General features: G+C 43.5%; 1 protein-coding gene and 1 non-coding gene across 6 annotated transcripts in view; both read left to right on the top strand.

The window, feature by feature from the left end:
- The first annotated feature begins 619 nt into the window (after positions 1-619).
- Positions 620-24,267, top strand: part of Ikzf3 (IKAROS family zinc finger 3) — a 93,218-nt gene continuing 69,570 nt past the window's right edge. For 2 of the 5 annotated variants that reach the window (XM_087572201.1, XM_087572203.1), the window contains exon 1: positions 620-1,931. In XM_087572201.1, coding sequence (XP_087428327.1) covers positions 1,925-1,931 — 7 coding nt within the window. In that variant the 5' untranslated portion in view covers positions 620-1,924. 5 annotated transcript variants of the gene reach the window in all.
- Positions 4,675-4,781, top strand: LOC120095504 (U6 spliceosomal RNA). The gene has a single exon (XR_015632493.1). It is a non-coding gene; the product is annotated as a U6 spliceosomal RNA (small nuclear RNA).

Here is a 24,267-nt window from a genome sequence, read left to right as displayed (position 1 = left end):
CATCCTTATCTTCCCTGTGAAAGTTTACAGTTCCTCTTCTGCTACTTTTGATGTGCTATTTTTTGCTTTTAGAAACTAACAAACAACAAATTTCCCCTTTCAGTACTAAAATTAAACCTCAGTGTTTATTAAGTCTTAGTATTTCTCTGAACTCTGTATTGTCCTGCAGAACTCTAGCTCATGTCAGTGGAGATGCTGCTATGGTTCTGTGATCCCAAAGTCAGTGTGAGTCACTTGTGTTCTATATGCACGTGTGCACAAACATGCTATGTAGAGTTCACAGACTGCCTACATACCAAGGCACTAATTAACATGACCTCAGCAAGGTATCAGTGTGTTTGCTTAGCTCTGAAGTATGATTTTCTTCAGATATGATGAACAGTCCTCAACCTTACATTTCAAGTACGTGTGTGTGTGTGTGTGTGTGTGTGTGTGTGTGTGTGTGTGTGTGTGTGTGTGTGTTTGTGTGTGGTGTGGTGTGTGTGTGTGTTTGTGTGTGGTGTGGTGTGTGTGTGTTTGTGTGTGTGGGTGGTGTATGTGCGTGTGTGTGCGTGTGTGCACATGCAAGCTCGCTCACGTGCGTGGAATGCATGTCTGTTGGTCTTTTTGAGACAGAGTCTCTCTCCCTGGCTGTCCTGGAACACAGCATGTAGATCAGGAAGGCTTCAAGCTCACAGAGCTCCCCTTGCCTCTGCCTTCCCAGTGATGAGAATCAAAGGTGCTCACCGCCATACCTGGCTTCAGATATACTTGTATAACTGACAAGATGATCGAGGTGGGATCATTCCTTGAACACCTTTGGCATCGTTAGAAGTGCCCATCTGAGCACGGTCTCTTAGGACTTGAGTGCGGTGAACCTCTGCGCTTTGAAAACCTGTTTTGCTGTCACTCCCCCTTTCCCCTCCCTGCCGGCAAATGTTTTTCCTCTATAAAGTGTAGGTGATGGGAAAGGATGTTGATTCAACGCCTCTGTGAACCAACACCTTCCCTTGACTTAGTCCCTCTACCCCACATCTCTACTCTTCACTCTTCTGACACATCATACGTGGATTTTTGTAAAGTGTCCTATTTAAAAGAAAGAAGATTCGTAGGAAATGAAGAGACGTACGTAATGCTGTCTTTTTTTTTTTTTTTTTTTTTTTTGAGTGCTAGCAAATCAACCTGTTCTCAGAAAGGACAGCAAAATAAGAGACTTATTCCCCCAAATTAAAAAGTTGGAGAGCCGTAAATGCCAACGTACTTTTGCACTATCTATTCATCTGAACCAAAGCCTTTTAAAAGTTTTTTTTCTGAGAAATGGCTCCTGTTGTAGTCTGAGCTGACCTGGAATTGCTGGCAATCCTCCTGCCTCAGCCTCTCAAGTGCTGGGATCATAGTGGTGGGTCACCCAACTGGAGTGAAAAAACCGAAGGGTGGTGTGTGTGTGTGAAACTCCATAAATAACCCAATGAAATGAATTCTCACTGACAGTTCTCATGACTGTCATCCCTGAGTCTAGATAAAAAGTTCCAGATCCTTCCGTGTCAGGCAAATCTGGAAGTTGGGCTTGCGCACACCACTCTGCTCTCCTTGCGACAGCGCCCTCATCCCCGGTGTTTCTCAAGTAGACGTCCCGAGACCGTCGCTGAGGCACTGTTTCCACGCGATCAGGGTTCCTCAGGCTTGACATTCAAAAGTGGGTTGAGGGTGCGGAACCCGCTGCGCTCGGAGCGTGCTTTAAAGCGGCCGCCAGCCAGCGCCGCTGTAACCCCGCGCCCCGGCTGCCGGCGGCTCCCGCCCTGCATCTGCGCCGACGCGACCGAGCGATCCCGGGGCCTCCCCGCGCCGGGAATCTCCCGCCAACCGCGCGGGTCCCCACGGCAGCAGCACGTGGAGCGACCGGGGAGCCTGAGCGACAGCTACAGCCCGCGCGGCCCGCGGCGACATGGAAGGTAAGCTCGGCGCCGCTGCGCTGGGGGCTTTGAGCAGCCGGAGCGGTGCGCTCAGAGGCTCGGCTTCCTTCTGAATCTCGGTTTTGTTTCTATTTATTTCTTTTAATTTAAATGCGTGTCCGTTCTCAGACACCCCCTCCCCCAACTTGGGAAAGTGCTAAGTTCTCTTCAGTTTTATTTCTTGGGGGCTGTGAGACGGGGCGAATGTATGGGTCACCTTAAATCTGCAAAGGGAGAGCAGTCTTGGGGTGTCCCTGAGTTTGGCACCAAACCTGGAATGGAATAATCCCCCCCCCTTGGTGGGGGGGAGGGGGGACGCTACACCACCTCCGTGTCCATAGGAATTAGGTGAATTTGAGTTACTTGTGGCTACTTCTCTGTAATGTGACTTTTCTGCGAATTCTGTCTTAGGGGCTAAAGGCACATTTGAAAATGATTAGCAATTGTAGTTAGCTTGGCAATCAAGCTTCTATATGAACTTAAAAAAAAAAAAAAAGGAAAAGAAAAAGAAACAACCCGAAACAAAAATAAGGCTCGCGTTAAGGATTTCATCTGAATTCATTTCGGAAGTTATAGCTTTGCTTCTCAGAAGCTTCGCAGTATGAACTTCCTTAAGATAAGTGCAATTTCACATTTTCAACAAGAGTTTCTAAAACTCTGAAGATGGAAGATGTGGCTCAACTTTGGGGGGAGGAGAGGTGGCCTTGAGAAAATCAGAAGTTGAGCCTTGCCTTCGCTTAAGAGAGAGAGACACTGACGCTTAACCTAATTGAAGCGTTAGTCTGATAAATATTACGAATATCACAGATATCTTCTTCATAATGGTTGAAGAATCTCTTAAAACACGAACTTGATCTTGTGGCATCTGTATTTAGTTCTAGTGTATGTGGAGCTATGAAATATGATTGATTAGTTTGGAACACAGTTAAATATGGTAGCGCTTTAGTTCCACAAAGCAAATGAGTGGAACACAGCCCTTCATTCTCAGTTTGTTCATGATATGCTGCCTGGATGCCGCTGCTGCTGCTTCTTCTTCTTCTTCTTCTTCTTCTTCTTCTTCTTCTTCTTCTTCTTCTTCTTCTTCTTCTTCTTCTTCTTCTTCTTCTTCTTCTTCTTCTTCTTCTTCTTCTTCTTCTTCTTCTCTCTCCTCCTCCTCCTCCTCCTCCTCCTCCTCCTCCTCCTCCTCCTCCTCCTCTTCTTCTTCTTCTTTCTTCCTCCTGCTTTGACTAACGTAAACATATTTTCTCTCAGTAAAATGGCAAGTGGTAATGCAATGACCAGAAACTTTTAAATGTCTGCTGTGAATGATGCTTCAAACATTTTCTCTGGTTAAAAAAAAAAATCCCTATGCTTCTAATGTAATGTTTTTAGTGGTCAAAGTTTAAAAAAAACCTTGAAAGTGTTTTGACATGAAGTGTAATATTTTACATGTAAAAGTTTCCTCATCCCAAACCAGAGGGGTGGGGGGAGTTGGCATGGTGTATACTACAGGAAATTTTATTTTAAATCAAACTCTTATGCTTTAATTATTACAAATAATCTCTTTTTCCTGAAGTTGCTAGTCAGTTCTCCAGTACCATGTCCTAGTTTTAACCATGTCATTTATGAGGAATAATGTAAACCCACAACTAGAGTATTTCTGTGCAAATGCTATTAGCTAATTAGTTAATTAGTTATTCAAGTTGCAATACAGCCACTAAGCTGATAACATATTTTAGGACATGGGTCTCCCTACTAGGCTCCCCAGTAAGACCAATGAAGACCTCCTGAAGGAAAAAAAGTAATGAAAACTTGTATAGTTTAGCATTTTCAGACTATCTGTGGGAAAAACGTATAGGATATAGTTTAATGGTTTAAAGAAGTTAAGAGTTTGGATGACTAGATTAAATTAATAGCTACAAAGAGATACATATCATATAGTATATTTAATGCACAAATTCAGCCTTTAAATAAAAACAAACTAAAACGGTTAATATACAAGTTTGGTCATTTTATTGTTACATCCTTGAGTAACTTGATGTACTTGAGTACTTGATGTAGTAAAATAACTAAAAATAATCTGACTAATTAGAATAATCTGGCTAGTTTTGATGTTTATTGAGACACTGCAGGGTTAGCCTTGAATCCACTGTAGCCTAGGCTGGCCTTGAGTTCATGACAATCCTCCTGCTTTAGCTTCCTGAGTGATGAGATTATAGGACAGGCAGCACCTTGTTGACTCATGTTTTCGATATTTAAAATAAGATACGTTGTACTATTTTGATATTTGGTGTTACAGAGATTTGACCAGTAGCATAGCAGTTTGTCTTACTAATATAAGAATATATGTCATAAAAATGTCTGACGTAAAATGCTTTACATATTCTCTTATGTAAAAATACCTTTGCTTCTGCCCAATTTGGTGGTCAAAGTAATATACCACAGTTACTGTGGATTGCAAGACCACACTGTCATTCCTCCAGTGGACAACATCACCCTCTCATTCATTTACTTTTGCAATCATCAACAGGGTTTTTGGGAAACTTTCTCTGTGTGAAGATGAAAGAGGTCTTTAGATATAGATCTGGGGCTCTATCTTCTTCTTTTTTTTTTTTTTTTTTTTTTTTTGGTTCTTTTTTTTGGAGCTGGGGACTGAACCCAGGGCCTTGCGCTTCCTAGGCAAGCGCTCTACCACTGAGCTAAATCCCCAACCCCATCTATCTTCTTTAAAAAGGCTGTATCTCTTCATTAAAAGTAATCTTTCGTGCTCGCTTCGGCAGCACATATACTAAAATTGGAACGATACAGAGAAGATTAGCATGGCCCCTGCGCAAGGATGACACGCAAATTCGTGAAGCGTTCGAAAAAAAAAAAGTAATCTTTCGTGTAAAAATGAAGAGTTGGTTTACCAAATCTAAACTGATAACATTTGCCTCCTCGAAGTCACAGACTTGAGGTATTCGTACCCTGAGGCTAAGGACCACCATTGCTGCATGGCTCTGCGACATTAGGTCAGCCCTGCCACAGCCACTCTTTTTATCTGGAGTGGCTCAGAGAGCAGGGGATTCACAAAGATGACTTCCCGATGGGCTTCTCATTTATCATGAAGTCTTCGAGTTAACCATACGTCTTTTAAGATGTATCTTCTTAGATGATGTATTGTATTTCACGTGCATGCATATTTTCCTGCATGTATGTACATGTGCCACATGCATGCCTGCTGCCACAGTGCTCATGGAGGTCAGTGAGGGCCTAGGATCCTGTGGAACTGGAGTTACAGTTGGTCGTGTACCACCGTGCTTGGAACAGGACCAGGGTCCCCTGCAAGAACAGCTTGTGTTTTTTAACTGCTGAGACACCTGCCCTGTCCCAAATGTGTATATATATTAGACAGCTTCCTGCTTTATAAACTAGGTGCAGGGCAGGGAATGGTCTCAGTGCCTCTGGGTCATTCCATAAACCACTGGGTTTCTGCTCTAGCTTTCGTTCTCATGGGAACCTTTCAACAGCACAGAACTGGACGCCCCTGCATGAGACAGCCCATTATTGTGCCATTTTCTCCTAGATATTGGCTTCTGTTGTTTAGTTCAGTTCGTGGAATTCATGGTAGTCGTTTTATTCTTTCCATTTTTGAGTCCTTTTCCACGTTCTCGATGGCAGGGATTAACAGAGACTTAGCTTCGAGGTGGTGCTTTCTTGCTTGGCAATATGATTGTGTAGAGGTTTGAAATAGCAAGGTTGAGCAACCCCAGCTATAGACATGTCATGGGCTTCTGGTAGGATGTAATGGTTTAAAAAATCCTGTTTGTACTTTCTTTTCTTTTCTTTTCTTTCTTTCTTTCTTTTTTTTTTTTTTTTTTTTTGGTTCTTTTTTTCGGAGCTGGGGACCGAACCCAGGGCCTTGCACTTCCTAGGCAAGCGCTCTACCACTGAGCTAAATCCCCAACCCCTCTTTTCTTTTCTTAAGATTTATTTATTTTAATTTATATGCGTACACGGTAGTTGTCTTCAGACACACCAGAAGAGGGCATTGGATCCCATTACAGATGGTTGTGAGCCACCATGTGGTCACTGGGAATTAAACTCAGGACCTCTGGAGGAACAGTCAGTGCTCTTAACCGCTGAGCCACCTCTCCAGCCCTTGTTTGTACTTCCTATAACTTAGTACTGTGGTTCACACTTCCACATCTTTCCTAACCCAGCTGGCCCCACCCTTCCCTACTCAGGTCTCGAGCCTCTGTTCAAGCACCATCACCAAGAAAACTCTACTGATAACCGTTGATGATGTCTCCCTATCGCCTTCTGGTTCTCACCCCTATCCAGCGCCGCACTCCCCTCCTCTTCTGCCAAAGCCTTCTCCTTTCTGTAGGTACTTCTACTGCAGTATATGGAAAGTGTGGATTGCTTTTTCCTTCCTATGGGCTTTATGTTTGTTTTGTTGTTGAAAGAGGGTCTCATGGTGTGACTTAAACGAACCTCAAATTCGTGATCCTCCTGCTTTGGCCTCTTGGGTTCTGGGATTGCAGGTGGCTACCACATTCAGCGAGTGACTAATTTTAATTACCTATTTGTTTATTTTTGTGCTTGGACAAATGTTTTGTGCATGCACGTGAACCTCTGTGTGTATATATATATGAAGACAGAGGCCGGTGGCAGGTGTTCTCCCCTGTGGCCTTCCACCTTAGTTTTGAAACAGTGTTTCTCACCGGATCTGGAGCTCACGAATTCAGCTCCAGCTGGAGTAGCGGGTCAGAAAGTCTGGGAATCCTCAGGTCTCTGCTTCCACGCTGCTGGGATTGCTGGCACATACTGCCACACATGGCTTCTTCCGTGTGTGCTGGGGATCCAAGCTCAGGTCCTCTTGTCATCTCCCCTTAAGCCCCCCTCCCCCCCCCCAGCTGGGGACCGAACCCAGGGCCTTGCGCTTGCTAGGCAAGCGCTCTACCACTGAGCTAAATCCCCAACCCGTCCTTAAGTTTTACTTTTGTTTGCCCATTGCCTGGTTTGTAGGAGTCTTTGGGAATTTGTTGCATTCAGGGAAGACAGCAGTGCTGAAAATAGCTTTCGTTATGTTTATCTAAAATTTATTTCTATTACATTTAGCTGTGTGTGGGGAGGCGGCACAGGCATGCCCAGAGTGTAGGAGTTAGGTCTCTGCTCCATGCAGCCATGGGTTCTGTGGCAATTATGACTGTCTGATATTAAGGCCCTGGTTCCCAGAGCTGGGTAACCTTTGTTACACATAACTTCCTAACTTCATCTTGGTACTGTGGGTGTTATACCCCAACAGTCAAACTTTGGGAAGCACATGGACCAATACTTTGCAAGAAGTATTTGTCTAAATCAGTTATGTGCAGTAGAGTCAAGGGAGCCAGGAGGGAGAAACCATTTACAACCAGAGCAAGCCTACATTTCTTAAGCTTTGTTCACGCAGAACCCCTTTTTGTCTGATAAATGTTTATGTATGTAGATAATTATATAAATTAAGTATACAAATTAGACACCAGATGGTAATAAATCACAAATAAATTTATTTATTTTTTAAAAAAAGATTTATTTATTTTATAATTTATTTTAAGATAACTATATGTATAATTTTATCATTTATTAAGACAATGTTAACAATTTTTAATATGGCAGGACAGAGTATTGTCAATGTTTTCTGGACTTGGTTGATTTTATTTTAATAGTCATCAATACTGAAGACAGTGCTTCATATAAACACTTTGAACAAAATGGTTGATGTGTGTTTAGGGCCAGTTTGGAAATTATTATCTAATCTCAAGCCAAAATTCATTTAATAGTTGAATCCAGCAATTCAAACAGCAATTTTATAACTTATTTTTATCTTTTAGTGTGTGTGTGTGTGTGTGTGTGTGTGTGTGTGTGTGTGTGTGTCTGTGAGTGTAGTACCTGTGAAGGCCAGTAGAGGGCATGAGAGCCACCGAGCTGGAGTCATAGGAGCTTGTAAATCACCTGTGTGGGTGCTGAGACCGGATGAGCCGGTGCCCTCTGTGGCTCTTAATTGTGAACCAGTCAGCCCTCCAATAGCCATTTAAAATGTCATTCGTTCTAATCCACTCCACAGATACACCAACTTATCACTTACACACTGAGGAGCGATGGTCAGCAAATGTTGAAAGTCTTTATTTTTCATAATTAAACCATTATATTCCCGTAAAAGGAGAAAACCGTACATAGTTTAAAAAAACAAAAGGCAGGCACACACTTTAATCCAGCACTTGGGAGGCAGAGGCAGGTAGATCTTTGTGAGGCCAGGCTGGACTACAGAGCGAGGTCCAGGATAAGGGTTTCTTGTCCTGGACTCCTCTCCTACACACACACACACACACACACACACACACACACACACACACCTTGCTGCTGCGGTTCATAGTGCTCAGTAGACTCTGGTCTGACCCAGGGTGTTTCAGACAAGGCTGACTGGCCTCTGTGGCTTATGGGATACACAGTGCCAAGTGTCCTGCTAGATATGTTTAGAACCAAGGCTACCCTGAGGGTGTATGACACCTCCAGGGACACGGCTGAGGCCTGCCACAGCACCGAGGATTCATTACACTGCCATTGTGACTTCATTTGTGGTCATTACGTTCAGAATTGTTTTGCTGTTGCCAAGTTAGGGACCCCCACACAGAGTGGACCTGTGGTGTGAGGTGGCTCTTGCTTTGTGAATCTTTGCATCAGGACAGGGGTGTTTTATACAATCCTAACCAACATACATCTGCATGCCACTTGTGTGTGTGTGTGTGTGTGTGTGTGTGTGTGTATGAGTAAGTGTGTGTGAGTATGTATGTGAGTGTGTGTTAGTGTGTGTGTTAGTGTGTGTGTGAGTGTGAGTGTGTATGACTAAGTGTGTGTGAGTAAGTGTGTGTATGTGAGTGTGTGAGTGTGTATGTGAGTGTGAGTGTGTGAGTGTGTGTATGAGTAAGTGTGTGTGAGTGAGTAAGTGTGTGTGTGTGAGTGTGTGTATGAGTAAGTGTGTGTGTGAGTGAGAGTGTGTGAGAGTGTGTATGTGAGTGTGTGTGTTAGTGTGTGTGAGTGAGAGTGTGTGAGAGTGTGTATGTGAGCGTGTGTGTGAGTGTGTATGTGAGTGTGAGTGTGAGTGTGTATGAGTAAGTGTGTGTGAGTGAGTAAGTGTGTGTGGTGTGTGTGAGTGAGTGTGTATGAGTAAGTGTGTGTGAGTGAGTGTGTGTGAGAGTGTGTATGTGAGTGTGTGTGTTAGTGTGTGTGAGTGTGAGTGTGTATGAGTGTGTATGTGAGTGTGAGTGTGTGAGTGTGTATGAGTAAGTGTGTGTAGAGTGAGTGTGTGAGTGAGTGTGTGTCGTGTGAGTGTGTGTGTTTTCCCTGCATGTATGTCTGTAGCACATGTGTGACTGGTACTTGAAAAGACCAGAAGAGAATATCAGATACCCTGGAACCGGAGTTATACATGGCTGTGAGCCTCCATGACAATGTTGGGAATTGGATCCAGGTCCCCTGGAAGAAAAGCCAGGGCTCTTGACCTCTCTCTCCAGCCTCCTCCCCTCCTCCTCCTTCCTTCCTTCTCTCCTTCCCCTTTTCTCTCTTTCTTTGAGATAGGGTCTCATGTATGCTATGCTGGCCTCGAACTGTCTGTGTAACTGAAGATGGCCTTGAACTTTGGATCCTACTGACTTGTCAATGTTTGTCCCCTGAAATTACAACTATGCACCACCACGCCAGGTTTATTTGGTTCTGGGACGGGATCCAGGGCTTCTCAAATGCTGGGCAAGCACTCCGCCAACCAGCTCCATCTCCAGGCTGTTGCTATTATCAAAATAATTTCTCTGAATAAATGAGGATGTGTCTGTGAGTAGATGAAAGGCTAGGATGACATTTTAGCATTTTCATACATTCTAGAAATGAAGTCAGGAAGCCGATAAGCAAGAATTCAATGTAAAAAAAAAAAAAAGAAAGAAAGAAAAACCCAACCATTCGAGGCTGGAGAGTTGGTTCATTGGTTAAGAGTGTGTTTTGTTCCTCTGGGAACCAGAGTTCCATTCCCAGCACTCAAAACCACCTCTAGTCAAGATCCAGGGGCTCCAACACCCACTTCTCACCCCCACTGGCACCTGCATGTATGTGCACCCAAGCACATGGGCACACATACAAATAAAAAGAAAATAAATCTTAAAAAAAAAATCAATCCTTGCATTTGAAAATGTAGCCAGTTGCTTTGACTCTTTGTAAATTATAATGCATATAAAACATAAGACATGATAATTTGTAAGGGTTATGATTTATAGATGTAGCGATTTAAGTGGAATAAATCTTCTCAAATTTGAATTAAAAGGCCTAGGAGACCAGAATACACAATTAAGCACACAGTTTCTGAGTGTGCCAAGCCAACAGTGTGGCGTGTAAAGCTCACTGGAAGGAATTTGTATTTCTTAAAGGGCTTTACAAATATCTGTCATAAACACCAGAGATATAATATGTCCTGGTTACCTCTAAATACAACAGTTAAACAATTAACATACAATAGACGTATACGGAACAAAATTGGACAAATAATAACTGAGGTATAATTCATAGAATTTTTATAGGTGTGTGTGTATGTGTGTGTTTCTGCGTGTGTGTACATGTGTGTGTGCATGTGTGTGTATGTATGGTATGTATGTGTATGTATTTGTGTGTGTGTGTTTTGCTTCAAGACAAGGTCTCATAAAGTTCACTTCGCTTTAAACCAGCTATGTGACTAGTAAGTCTTAAACTCCTCTTCTTTCTGCTTCTGCCCCCAAACCATTATAATTACAGGTGTGCACTGCCATTCCTGCCTTTAGATTTTCATGGGGTCTCAGCTCCCCTGAAATTGGAGTTACAGATGTGGGCTCTGAGAACCAAAGACAGGTCCACAGGGAGAGCCTCGGAAGCTGGTGACCACTCTCCATCCCTTCATTTTTGGACAAGGCTCCCAAGGTAGTTCAGGCTGGTTTGATCTTGATCGTCCTGCCCCATCTCTCAAGTGCTGGGATTATAGGTGTGTTAACCAAGGACCAATGGATCATAGACTGCTTAATTCACCAAGAATTAGCATTAGAGGCAACAATGAGACACAGCTTGAGTTTACTTTACAATACAGAAGCTGATGAAGCCCAGAAGTGAGTGAACGGTCCCCATAAGAGAGGGAGAGAGCAGGAGACCCCTGTTAGACCTGTTTTTCTTTGCCAGAGGGCACCACCCCTGGTGGCCCCCTGGAACCATGGAGGGCCACGTTGAAAAGGACTGATTCAGAATGTCACATGTTTTCCCCTCCCACCGTAACCTTGTATCTAGACTTACCCCCCTTCATCTATTTGGAGGATGACTGAAGAATGACGGACCCACAACAGAAAGCTAATCTCCTACCCAGAACATTTCCCAGTGCAGATTCCCTGTGTCTTTCCAGGTGTGTTTTCCGTCTTCTAACATCGCCCTTCTGCACTGCTGGTGTTTCTAGAACACACAGCTTTCTCTCCTAACTGCATATTTTTCTAATGTTTTTCTTCAAATTCAGCAAGTCCAACAATGAACTCATCCCCCGTCTCTCTCATACCCAGACCAACTTTCCTTGGTTTCCCAACACTGCTAACAGCCCTCACCCATCCATCAGGGTTCCTCTCCAGTGCTCCTGAACCTAGTCCTTCCCACATGCTAGGTAAATGTGCTCTCCACTCGCTTTTTATTTTGAGACAGGGTCCCTACTAAGTTGCCCGGGCTGGACTTGAACTCATTCTGTCTCCTAGACAGGCCGCCATCTTCTGAGTAGCTGGAATTATAGACCGATATCACTAGGCTTCAGAAAGCTTTCTGAGATTCCGTTTGGATTAATCTTGTAAGTGTTTATGATACAACATGATTCAAAACTCAGGACTTTACGCAGTCTTCATTCAAAAATTACTTACTGGGAGACTAGTGAGATGCCTCGGCAGGTAACAGCATTTGCCATGCCCAGAACCCTGTAAAGGTGGAAGGAAAGTTCTTCAAAGTTGTCCTCTGACCCCAACATACATGTTGCAGCATGTGCATTCCCCAACATGTACACACACAATAATAAAGTTTGTTTTAAGACGAGGTCTCTCTGTGTAGCCCAGCTGTCCTGGAACCCACTGTGTAGACCAGGCTGGCCTAGAACTTACAGAAATCCTCCTGCCTCTACCTTGAAAATGCTGGGACTAAAGGCGTGCACCACCATGCCCGACTAGATTCCTTAAAAACTAGATATTGACTTTCTCTTACCTGCCTAATATGCAAAATACTGGTGTACAGTGAAGAGGGAGGACTGAACTTTGATTCTCATTAGTCAGGTAAAGAAAAAGATCTGAAGAAGAGGGGGTGACGATGGAATTAATTAGAATTATGCTGTCTTTTTTTTTCTCTTTTTTTCGGAGCTGGGGACCGAACCCAGGGCCTTGCGCTTGCTAGGCAAGTGCTCTACCACTGAGCTAAATCCCCAACCCCTCATTTTTATTTCATGTACATGAATCTATTGCCCAAGTGTGGAAGTGCACCCTGTTAGAGTCCAAAGTGCGAATAAAGACACAAACATCAGGAAAGAGAAGGGCTTGACCTCAACAGACTGATTTTTATTTTATTTTTTAGCACACACATCAAGGGGGAGCCTCTCTCTGCAGGAATGAAGGAGTCTATAAAGGGAAAACTGGCTGGGACCTTTTATAAAGGTGGCTGAGGGCTTGGGAATGAGGAAGTTGTTGCAGCTGTGGGAGCTACCTGCAGCTGTCCTCTCTCCTTTCTGGAATTGTCTGCTCAAGTAACACAGACTCTCTTGGAGTTCAGGCTGTCTCAGCAAACGTTTCTGTTTGTGGCTGACTGATAACGGTTGAATGGGGCTGGCTGTTAACTCTTAGGAATTTTGTTTTACGATGGGATGGTTGTGTTACTCTGCATGTGTGCCTGGTGCCCACAGAGGCTGGAGGAGGGCGCTGGACCCCTGGAACTAGAGTTACAGATGGCTGTAAGCAGCCACCTGGTGCTGGGAACTGAACCTGAGCTCTGCTTAGCACCAAGTGCTATGTAACAGCTGGATCCTCTCTCGGGCCCTGAAATTCTACCTTCTGTTCAAAGTGGGAAGTTTTCTCCTGTAATCACATTCCTGAGGTCCCAGATTTGAGGCTGTTTTGGTTCAATAGATTTGGCATTTTGTCGTTGGTGTTTTCAAGACAAGGTTTTTCTGTGTAATAGATTTGACATTTTAAATGATTTTTAAAGATTTATTTATTTTATGGATATGAGTGCACTGTCGCTGTCCTCAGACGCACCAGAAGAGGGCATCAGATCTCTTTACAGATGGTTGTGAGCCACCATGTGGTTGCTGGGAATTGAACTCAGGACCTCTGGAAGAGCAGTCGGTGCTCTTAACGGCTGAGCCGTCTCTCCAGTCCCAGACTTGACATTTTAAAAGTTACATTTTACTTATGTGTGTGTGCACGAGTGTGGAGGTTGAGGACAATTTGTGGGAGTTGGTTCTCTCCTTCCACTATGTGAGTCCATGATATGGGATCAAACTCAGGTCATCGAGCATGGCAGTAAGACACCTTTACCTGTGGGCCATCTTGTTGGTCCCTCAATAATTTTTTTAAATTAGCATGCAATAAAGTGTACACATACACATACTTTATATCAACATATATGCATACATAGATAACACACACACACACACACACACACACACACACACACACACACAAACACATCTTCTAGGTCAAAAGATGGGCCAAGTGCATGCCTTTAATCCCAGCACTCGGGAGGCAGAGGCAGGCAGATCTCTGAGTTTCAAGCCAGCCTGGTCTGCAGAGTAAGTTCCGGGACAGCCAGGGCTACACAGAGTGTTTCTTGGTTTTGGATTCCATTGGAATAGACTCATGTAGCACACACTTTTTCTTTATTCCTGGCCTCTTTTTCTCCATATATTTTTGAGATTCCTATGTGTTATATTTATGGCACTTCAATGTCTCATTGAATAGTATAAAATAGAAATATGCAAGTTTATTAACCCATCTTTGCTGATGTACCTTTGCCATATCTGCGTCTATCTTCTTCTGGGTAAATAAACTCATGCCTCAGATACGTTCTGAGATCTAATATTTCTGGGTAAAACGTTGTGCTTTGTTTACCTTTGACGCACGCCACCAAGTGTCTCCAAAGATGTTGGAGCCATTCTCCCTCCCACTGCCTGAGAGCCGCACTTGTCCCACTTCTCAGTGACGCTCACTTGGGTCAGTCGCCATTTTCCATGGAGACGCTATGGTGTATGTGTTACAGCTCCTCGTGGTCCTTGCTTGCATTTTCCTTGTGAGTAGGACTGTGGGTGTTTTTCCAAGTGTTTATTTGTCACTCAGATGGTCGATTTCCTGAAATGCATTTGTTTCCTGCTTTTTTTTTTTTTTTCTTTTTTTCGGAGCTGGGGACCGAACCCAGGGCCTTGCGCTTGCTAGGCAAGCGCTCTACCACTGAGCTAAATCCCCAACTCCTCCAGCTTTTTATCTATTTAAAATTACACATTTTTATTTATGTATTTATGTATGCATGTATATATGTGTGTGTATGTATGTATGAACGCATGTATGAATATATGTATGTATGTATGTATGTATGTATTGTGTATGGGGAGAGGGGTTCATGCCATAGCATTTGTGTGGAGGTCAGAGGACACCTTTCAGGAATCAGTTCTCTCTTTCTACCGTATGTGTCCAAGGGACCCAGCTCTGGTCCTCAGATTTGGTGGCCTTTACCCCTTTGGGCCAGTTCACCCGCCCTCTGGATTTTTAACTCAACAGGATTACAGGATTTGAGCTTTTCCTTTTTCTCTTTTCTTTTCTTTTCTTTTCTTTTCTTTTCTTTTCTTTTCTTTAATTTCTTTCTTTTTTTCTTCTTTCTTTCTTTCTTTCTTTTTTTTTTTTGATAAGAGCTCACGTATCTTAGGCTGACTTTTCAAATTGCTTTTGTAGCTGAGAATGACTTTGAACTTTTGATCCTTCTTGCCTCCGTGTCCAGATGCTTGGGTGATAGGAACATACCACTACCCCCAATTCATGGGGCTCTGGAGACTGAACCCATGGCTTTGCGAGGGCTGGGCAAGCACCATACTAATCTAGATCTCTAGCCCAAGTCCGTGATGTTTACATTTATATGTTTAGTGGCAGTATACAACAGAACAAAATCAAATTGTTTGAAAAGCCATATTTTTTTTTACCAAAACTTACAGCATAATTCATATCTCTCAGCTTTATTATTAGTTTTAGATAGAGTCTTACTAAGTAGCCCTGGACGGCCTGGAACTCTCCGGGTAGGCTAGGCTGTCCTCGAACTTACAGAGATCTGCCCTCAGGCATCCACTGCCACATGCAGCCTAATCTTGTGTATTTACGCAGGAAAACTTTGAGCATACAAGAACCTTAGAAAAAAGTCTAATGGAGTCCAGTAGGGTACAGGTCTACCCATCACTTCCTGTACAAATATTTAATGAAAAATAGCAGTGTTAAATGGAGCACTGTCTCAGAGACTGGGTAGCTTTCTGTTGAGGCTTTGGTTTTTTGTTTTTGGGGTTTTTTTGGGGACCTGAGCTCACTGTTTCCCCTTGAACTAGCAATGTATGCACCTGAGGATGACTGAATGGTTGTTTCTTCCGACTCCACCTCCCCAAGGCTAGGATTGCAGGCGTCCGCTGCCGTGTTCAGCTGTATGTACTTTGAATTATGCTGTTACGGCGAAACCAGGCGTTTTAACAGCTGTAAAACAAGAGTCTCACTTTGAACACAGAGGGCTCAGTCACTTAAGTGAGAATATTTTCCCTTCATTAGCATGACATGCAATGCCCATCCTTCCAGCCTTTTTCACATTCGTTTGGTGTCGTGTGACAGCCAAGAAATTGGTAAGAAAAATGGTACAATAGAAATTCATATATGTATAGGTACAATTTTAGGGTAACTAACTTCACAGGAAAAATAACACTGGTCAATCAACTTCTTATTTTAGTAGTAATTGTCTTTTCGGGCCTATAGTGTGCAGTTCCCTGTTAGATCCTTAATTTAGGGGAAAACTTAATACATTATATAAAAGGGCAGAGTAGGACAAACAGCTACCATGGCTATATTCAATCTGTTTTTCTTAAAGAAGACTTGATATTTCTCAATTGTTTACCTTAATCCTGAGAATCACAGAAGGAAGCTCTTTTTTTTTTTTTTTTTGGACTGATTTATTTATGTACATGAGTACACTGTCACTGTCTTCAGACACACCAGAAGAGGGCATCAGATCCCATTACAGATGGTTGTGAGCCACCATGTGGTTGAAGGGAATTGAACCCGGGTCCTCTGGGAGAGCAGTCAGTGCTCTTAACCACTGAGCCATCTGCCATCTCGCCAGTCCCCTGGACCCTCTAGCTTTGAGGTGTATTCTTTTCCCTTCTCCCCCTGCCTCAGTCTGCAGTAACACGAAGTTAGACTGAGATGTTTGAAAGCAACAGGACCTGGAGATCACTGCTCAGTGTAGCCTTCACAGATTATATTCCACATAGGAGCATTGAAAAAAAGCACGAATTAAGGTCCCCAAACAACAGTGGCACTCATTCTATAGACTGGCTGGCCTTGAACTCCGAGATTCATCTCTCTCCCCCCTCCCCCCTCCCGACCGCCACCCACCAATGCAGTGCATTAAAGTGTGCACCACTGTGCCTGGCCCCTGCATCTGAAGATTGTCTGTAAAATGGGGACAGTTGCAGCTGTCATTTGCACGCATATCTCAGCAGTGGCATCCCATGAAAAGAAACCTCACTGTCGGACTGGGCTCAATGCTTGAGGCTGCTTTTTTGTTTGTTTGTTTGTTTGTTTGTTTGTGGGATCAGGTGCCAACAAAACGGTCTCCTAGGAAAGCACTCTTTGTGGTCAGGGGAACTGAGAGGTGGCATCTGAGTAATGACTTACCCTGCATGAACCCCCAGACCGAACCAGGACCTTACGTGGGCATTTCAGGAAATCTGTCTAGGTGTTTTTAAGGAAGGACACTAAAAACAAAAACAAAAAACAAAAATAGAGACCAAAAAACGAACAAACGAACCAACAACGGTAAAGACCGAGGCGTTGCTGGGAAGACCTAAGCAGAGTCTGTACTGTGAACGTCCAAGGACTTACAAGCACCAGGTGACAGGATTGATGACCTGCTAAAGACATCACTTCCGGCTCCCTGTTCGGACATCCTCATGGTTTTCTTGCTACAGGGGTCACTTTTCATCCTCTGGTGACATATCAGGAATGCCAGTCAGTGGTGGCGGCTATGAGGCCCGGCAGAGGGCTTCACAGAAATGCAAGCTGCCACAATTACGGTCCAAAGGATTAGTTAAATTTCCAAAGATTCATCTAGAAAGCAAAAGTGGACATTTTAGATAAAAGACTAATATTATAAAAAGAGTGTGGACGTAAGAGTGTCACTTGACCATCGTGAGGACAAGTAAAGCCCAGCATTGAGGTGGCGTCTGTGGGGTTGAGGGTTGAACACGGTTAGCGCTGAGCAGCTCAGGACAAGTTCTATCTGGTTCGCCATTTTGTTCTCCTTCGTGTCCTCCCTCAGCTTCTACTCAGTAAACCAGTGGGTGGAAACCTGATCTCTGAAGAGGAGAAGTCTGTTAGTGATAATTATTTAATACTATTAGACAATAAAGGCGAGTTTTATAGACATTCGAGTAAACTCTGCTCGCACATTTTGTTGTAAATGCGGGCATTAAGTTATGTTGTAAGTAAAGAGCTCTAAGCTTAGATATAAATTCTGATATCCTAGCCAGAGAGACTACTGTCGTTTCTAGGTTTAAATTTTATCTGTAAACCATCACGGTCATTTTGTAGCACATAAAATACAGAAAATGGAGCTGGAGAGATGGCTCAGCGGTTAAGAGCAGTGACTGCTCTTCCAGAGGTCCTGAGTTCAAATCCCAGCAACCACATGGTGGCTCACAACCATCTGTAATGAGATCTGATGCCCTCTTCTGGTGTGTCTGAAGACAACTACAGTGTACTTATATATAATAAATAAAAATAAATTTAAAAAAAATACAGAAAATGTTGGCATCTTGAAAGTTCTTTAAAAAATGAAAATTCTTGGGCTGGGGATTTAGCTCAGTGGTAGAGCGCTTACCTAGGAAGCGCAAGGCCCTGGGTTCGGTCCCCAGCTCCGAAAAAAAAGAACCAAAAAAAAAAAAAAAGAAAAAGAAAAAGAAAATTCTTGTGTGTCATCTTTGGCAGTGAAAAGATAATCAAAAAGGGATTAAAAAGAAAAAAGAAAATTGAGACTGTCATCTTTGGGGCTGGGTATACAGCTCAGGGGTGGAGAGTTTGCTTAGCATATGTGAGGCACCGGGTTCAATCCCCAGTTCTCCCAAAATAAATTAAAAGTGTTGGGGAGCGGGGGAAGCGTTGTGAAATTGTCGTCTCCCATAATGCAATGGAGGCCTGACTTCAGCACTCAGAAAGAAACAACTGAGATTGCCCATGTAGCCATAAATCACTAAGAGCAAACGGCTGTGGGAAGCAAGGAAAGAAATCTCCTTTAATGCTCTTACCCAATGGGTTCATCAACCATCTCAGTCATAGCCTACTGACCTCTATAAAATTACAATCAGGACTGGAGATGGTTCAGCCGCTAAGAGTTCAGACTGCTCTGCCTAAAGGACCAGAGTTCGATGCCCAGCACTTACAGAATGCCTCCCACCCTCCTGTGACTCCAACTCCGGTGGTTCCAATACCCTTTTCCTGGACTCTTTTGGACATCAATGCTGGCTAACCTGGGAAAACCATCTCCGTGGCCTGGTATAGGCTGCTTAAATGTCTCTCTGAAGTTACCAGCGCTAAGGTGGTCGGGGACCTCCCTTTTCTCTCTGAGCTGCACTCAGTTATTTTTTGCTGCTGTTTCCAGAACACACCAGGTATCTGAAATGTGTTGAAACCAACTTAAATGTCATCGCCAGAGAGCTTAAAAGGTCCCGGGAGCAGGACTCTCTGCCTTTCGACCACCAAACCAAACCCAAGGTGACTTTGTTGTAGGTAACTAAGAGATGTTGCCACAAGACCGTTGCTCTGCAGGCCTTTGAACTGTCTTCCCTTTGTTCCCTTTACGAATCCTCCCAGCACACAGTTGAAAGTTCGCAGCTAGCTTCCCCCCCACCCCCCGGCCCCCTTCTGCAATAAAAGTAAAAACACTATCAAGCTCGCAGAAAAGTTGCAGTATAGTGCAAAAAAGACCTTTTTTTTTTTTTTCCGGAAAATTTTTGAGCATGAGTTGCTGAGTTGATCCGTATCGCTCTGTGCTCTTTAAAGTGTATGTCCTGTCTCAGGCATAACCACAGTGCAGCCATCGAAACCAGGAAGTGAACACTGGTAAATTACTACCAATTTATCCTCTGCCCCATCAGTGCTCTGATTGTGTCTGTGACACTCGTTCCCACAAGAGGATTTAGTCCAGAGCACGCCGTGGTCCCCGTCACGTCTCCACTTGCAGTCTAGAGCAGTCCCTCAAGCTGTCATGACTTTGACCTTTGCAGGATCGAGAGCTGGTTACTTTGTGAGCTCTCCCCTAAAATTAGGTTGATCTCTTGTGGCATGATTCCTGCTCTGTAAGTATTAGAGTGCACACCAGAGATGGTGATGCATGACTCCATACCTCTTGTCAACCAGGATTTGCCACTATGTAACTATTCTACCATCTCTATGATTTTTTTTTTCTTTTTTTCCGGAGCTGGGGACCCGACCCAGGGCCTTGCGCTTGCTAGGCAAGCGCTCTACCACTGAGCTAAATCCCTAACCCCTATGATTTTTAAGGATTGGAAAGAAGTACTTTGGGGGTCTGGAGAGATGGCTTGGCTGTTAAGAGCTCTTGTTGCTCTTCCAGAGAACCCCAGTTCAGTTCTTGGTACACGGTAGGTGGCTCCTTACCACCTGTAACTCCAGCTTCGAGGGATCAGACAATTTCTTCTGGCCACCTCTGGCATCTCCGACCACACAAAGGGAATCCACTAACTCAGATACACACACATAAATTGAACTAGTTCACGAGTATTTTGAAACCACATAAATCGCCTATTTATCATCAGACTTACTTTTTTAAATGAATTAAATGGTGCACTTGTTTTATTTTATGTGCATAAAAATGTGCACTTGTTTTATGTGCCTGCATCTGTTTGTTTCAATGCTCACCAATGCTGGTTGGGTAGAAGAAACTCTTCAGTGATGACTTCTGTGTCCGAAGACATTCTCTTCCTTCTATGATCTCTTCATTGCCTCTGGCATAGAAAAAAATGTTTCCAATCTGTCTTGTTCTTTCCCTAGTATCAGCTGTTTCTCCAGGGAGCCTGGTTCCTCGAAGAGAAGAATGATATTTGGATGTTCTGTCAGAGGCTGGGAGCTGTCTGTGGCTCTGTTTCCAGATGATACCGGCAAAGAGGGCTGTGTTTGTTTATGGGTGCTCACGTACACACATTTATAAACATGTTTTATATTCAATAGGAGCCAGGGATTTGTGTCTGCCTTTAGGTCCAACACAACAGGCTTACACATTCAATATTAGTCCATTCCTTTTGAAGATAGACCCCGGGGTCCTTCCGAGTGTGAGCCAAGCACTCTACCCCTCATAGCCAAGCCATAGTTTCCACTAAGTATTAGTGAGAGCTATTTTAAGGATTTTAAAGGTTCAAGGGAAACATGGGCTTTTCAGCCACCAAATCAAAGGCTGTCTTGCTATATTTAACTAAAAGAAGTTCATTCCACACGACAGTTGCTCATGACACTTTTGAACTAGCTCTGCGTTCCCCTCTCACCCTGTGGAGAGTGTTCATCGTACAGCTATAGAGAGTGACCTTGAACTCTTGATGCCTCACCCCCAGTTGTGCCTCCCAAGGGCTTGGGTCCTGATACCTCATGCCAAACTGCTGTTTTTTCTAATCTTTTAAATTCATGTGCTTCTTATGCCTTCATAGTTTGTTGCTAGCAATGGAATGGCTGACACACCGAGCTTTCTTGATCAGAATAGAATGTAGGTAGGGTGACTGGATCGTTCAAAGCAACCTGGAAATAACCTGATGACTTCGTGTGCTGTGACCTGTAATCAGTATCATCCTGAACAGCTTTGCACAGTCATCACCATGAAAGTAAAAGCAGAGCTAAAAAAAATTTCAGCTACACAGGAGATACCAAACCATTATTCCCAGAGAAAACAAATTGCAGATTCTGGATAACATGTAGTTAAAAAAAAAAAAAAACTATCACCTGAAAGCACAAGACACAGCCTGTCTTACGAGTTTTTCCTTTAAGAATAGACTCCATCTTAAACCTCAGAAATACTAAAGCTTGCATCCAGAATCTACGATCTTAATTAAAACTACAACAATGATGACAACAACAATGAAAAACTATAAGCAATTAGAAGTAATGGGAAGGGGGTTTGGGGATTTAGCTCAGTGGTAGAGCACTTGCCTAGCAAGCTCAAGGCCCTGGGTTTGGTCCCCAGCTCCGAAAAAAAGGGAAAAAAAGAAAAAAAAAAAGAAGTAATGGGAAGAACCCTGATATGGAAAAGGCCAAAGGGGAGTATGAAATGTCTGGTTGATTATGGAAGTCTGTGTGTGTGCATGTGTGTGTACATGCATGTGGGTGCATATTTGGGGGTGTGTGGCATGTGTGTGCATGTGCATGTTTGCACTCGACCCCATCTGAAGCTGAACTGTGAAATTTATGTTTCTTTAGGGTGACCAACTCATTCAGGTATCCTTGGAATTATAAAATCTCTGTGGTGCCTGCCATTGGTGTCACTCTGGCTGCTCTTTATCCCAGGTGACGAGGCAGAATTAGAACGTTAACCCAGATAAGTTAACTGCATGTTTTATAAACTAAAAACAACCACAATTAACTGCCCCCTCCCCAATTCCTACACCGTTTAGAGAAATGTAAGAGAATTTAGCATTTCTGCAACGTATCATTTAGGATGTCCAGAATACAATCCAAAAGTGTTGGGTCATAGGAAGAAGCAAGAAAATGTGATATTTCTTCCTTCAGGGCAAGAAAAACTAATGAGGACTGGGCCCAGATGATACAGGAATATTGGAAAGATTTTGGGGAGAATCTAGTACAACTGTGAATATGTCGAAAAATGTAAAGGAAAACACACACACAATGAATTAACACGTGGGAAATGTTGGCAAAGAAACCATAACAAAGATAAAAATTTTAGAATTAAAATCTTCAAGAAACTCTTTGGATGGACTTAACAGCAAATTAAGACCACAGAAGAGTGACTGGGATCTGGTGTATCCCAGCACTAAGAAGGCAGAGGCAGGAGGATGATGAATTCAAGAATCGTCTAAACTACAAAGTAAGTTTCAGGCCAACCTGGGCTACATAGTCACAGCCTGCAAAAAATATAAATCATTCACTGTGAGTGTGAGAGGTGAAATCACTAGGATGAGAAAGACAAGTCTCAGAGGAGGTGTGGGAAATCCCTAACACACGCACTTGTAATCGAACATAGAAGAAAAACAGAACGAGCAGAGGTATGTGGAGAACCCCCCCCCCCTCAGCCCCCGAGAACGGTTCAGTTTGTTAAAAGCCCTCACTTTATTGAAGAGTTCAGGTAGGAAAATTCAAATAAAATCTCACCTAGTCCTGTCATGGTCAACAGCTATAAGTCAAGGTAAAGGGGGAACATTCTGAAAAAGAACACAAGTTAGAGCAAGAATAGTCCACTGACGGGTTGGGGATTTAGCTCAGTGGTAGAGCGCTTGCCTAGCAAGAGCAAGGCCCTGGGTTCGGTCCCCAGCTCCGAAAAAAAGAACCAAAAAAAAAAAAAAGAATAGTCCACTGACTTCTTACCAGAAACGTAGAGTCCAGAATTCCGCGCAATCTTTAAGGGGATAGAAGAAGGAGGGAAAAACTGCCAAGCTAAGATTTCAGTTTTCGCTTTTTGTTTTAGGTCTCACTGAAGAGTCCAGGCGGGCCTGGGACTTAATATACACACAAAGCTTCTAACTCAGGGCAATCCTCCTGCTTTGTCCTCTGAAGTTCTGAGATGACAGGTGTGAGGTGTTGTGCCTGGCTCAATCCAGAAACATTCACAACAGGGTCTCTCTGTGTTGACCTGACTGGCCTGTTAGCTCATGTAGGCCAAGCTGGCCTTGAACTCAGAGTTTCCTATCTCAGCCTCCCAAGTGCTGGGGTTAATGGTGGCATACTTGGGATCAGAATTCTGTATCTAATAAGATTTCTTTTAAGAATGTTTTCATTATTTTTATTTTATGTGTGTGGATAGTTTGCTTACATGTATGTGTGTGCACCACGTGCCTGGTGCCTAGGGAGGCCATGAGAGGATGTTGGGTGTCTTAGAACTAGAGTCACAGACGATTGTGAGCTGCCATGTGGGAGCTGGGAATTGAACCCAGGTCCTCTGGAAGAGCAGCCAGTGTTCTTAACCATGGATTCAGCTCTCCAGTCCCCAAATAAAATTTAAGTAAAACAAAATAAAGGTGTAGGGGTTGGGGATTTGGCTCAGTGGTAGAGCACTTGCCTAGCAAGCGCAAGGCCCTGGGTTCGGTCCCCAGCTCCAAAAAAAAGAATAGAAAAAAATATATAAAGGTATAGCTAAAATAAATGAACGTTCTGAGAAACTGTACCCATACTCAGGTTAGTGGTACTACTGTATTAGTTGAAGTTCTTCAAGTGGTAGGCAAATCGCTATTAGATAAGAACCAGGCGTTCCTGAAAAAAAAAGAAATAAAAAGCACCGGAAATACTCGCTATGTGGGCAAAGCCAAAGTAAAATTTCCTCTTGATTACCATAAAATAAAATGTGACGATCTAGAGCAAAAAAAAATTAATGGTGTCGTCTTGTAAAGTTTGTGATATATTTAGGTATGACACGTGACAACCAGAGGGTAAAGGTTGCAGAGTGGAAAGAAAGGTTAAAATGGCTGCTAGCCGCCGTGAGCTGGCGAGCTGGTCTGATCTAGTCAGGAAGCCAAGTGTGGAAAACTGAAGGTTTGTCTTACAGCCTCAGAACAGACAGAAACAGACAGGCGAATAATAGTGTTTGGGGGATTTAAGAGTCTTCCTTGAGCAGCTTAGACAGACAGACAGACAACTAGAAGTACAACCTTGGCAGGTGTTAGCGGTACTGTGAGTTACTTTGGTCTCATGGGCGTGCATCAGCCAGTACACGGCACAATGTGTTTTTCCATCCACCTGTGGCCTGCTCTTCCCAAGAAAGCAAACAAGACTTCATGATTGCAAAAGCACAGAAATAGGGGGTGGTTAATCCCAGCACTTGGTAGGCAAAGTTAGACAGATCTCTG

The sequence above is a fragment of the Rattus norvegicus genome, chromosome 10, assembly GCF_021556685.1.
Source record: "Rattus norvegicus strain SHRSP/BbbUtx chromosome 10, alternate assembly SHRSP_T2T, whole genome shotgun sequence".
Lineage (NCBI taxonomy): Eukaryota > Metazoa > Chordata > Mammalia > Rodentia > Muridae > Rattus > Rattus norvegicus.
Note: the sequence above shows the minus strand (reverse complement) of the source record. Positions and strands in the feature narration are given on the sequence as shown.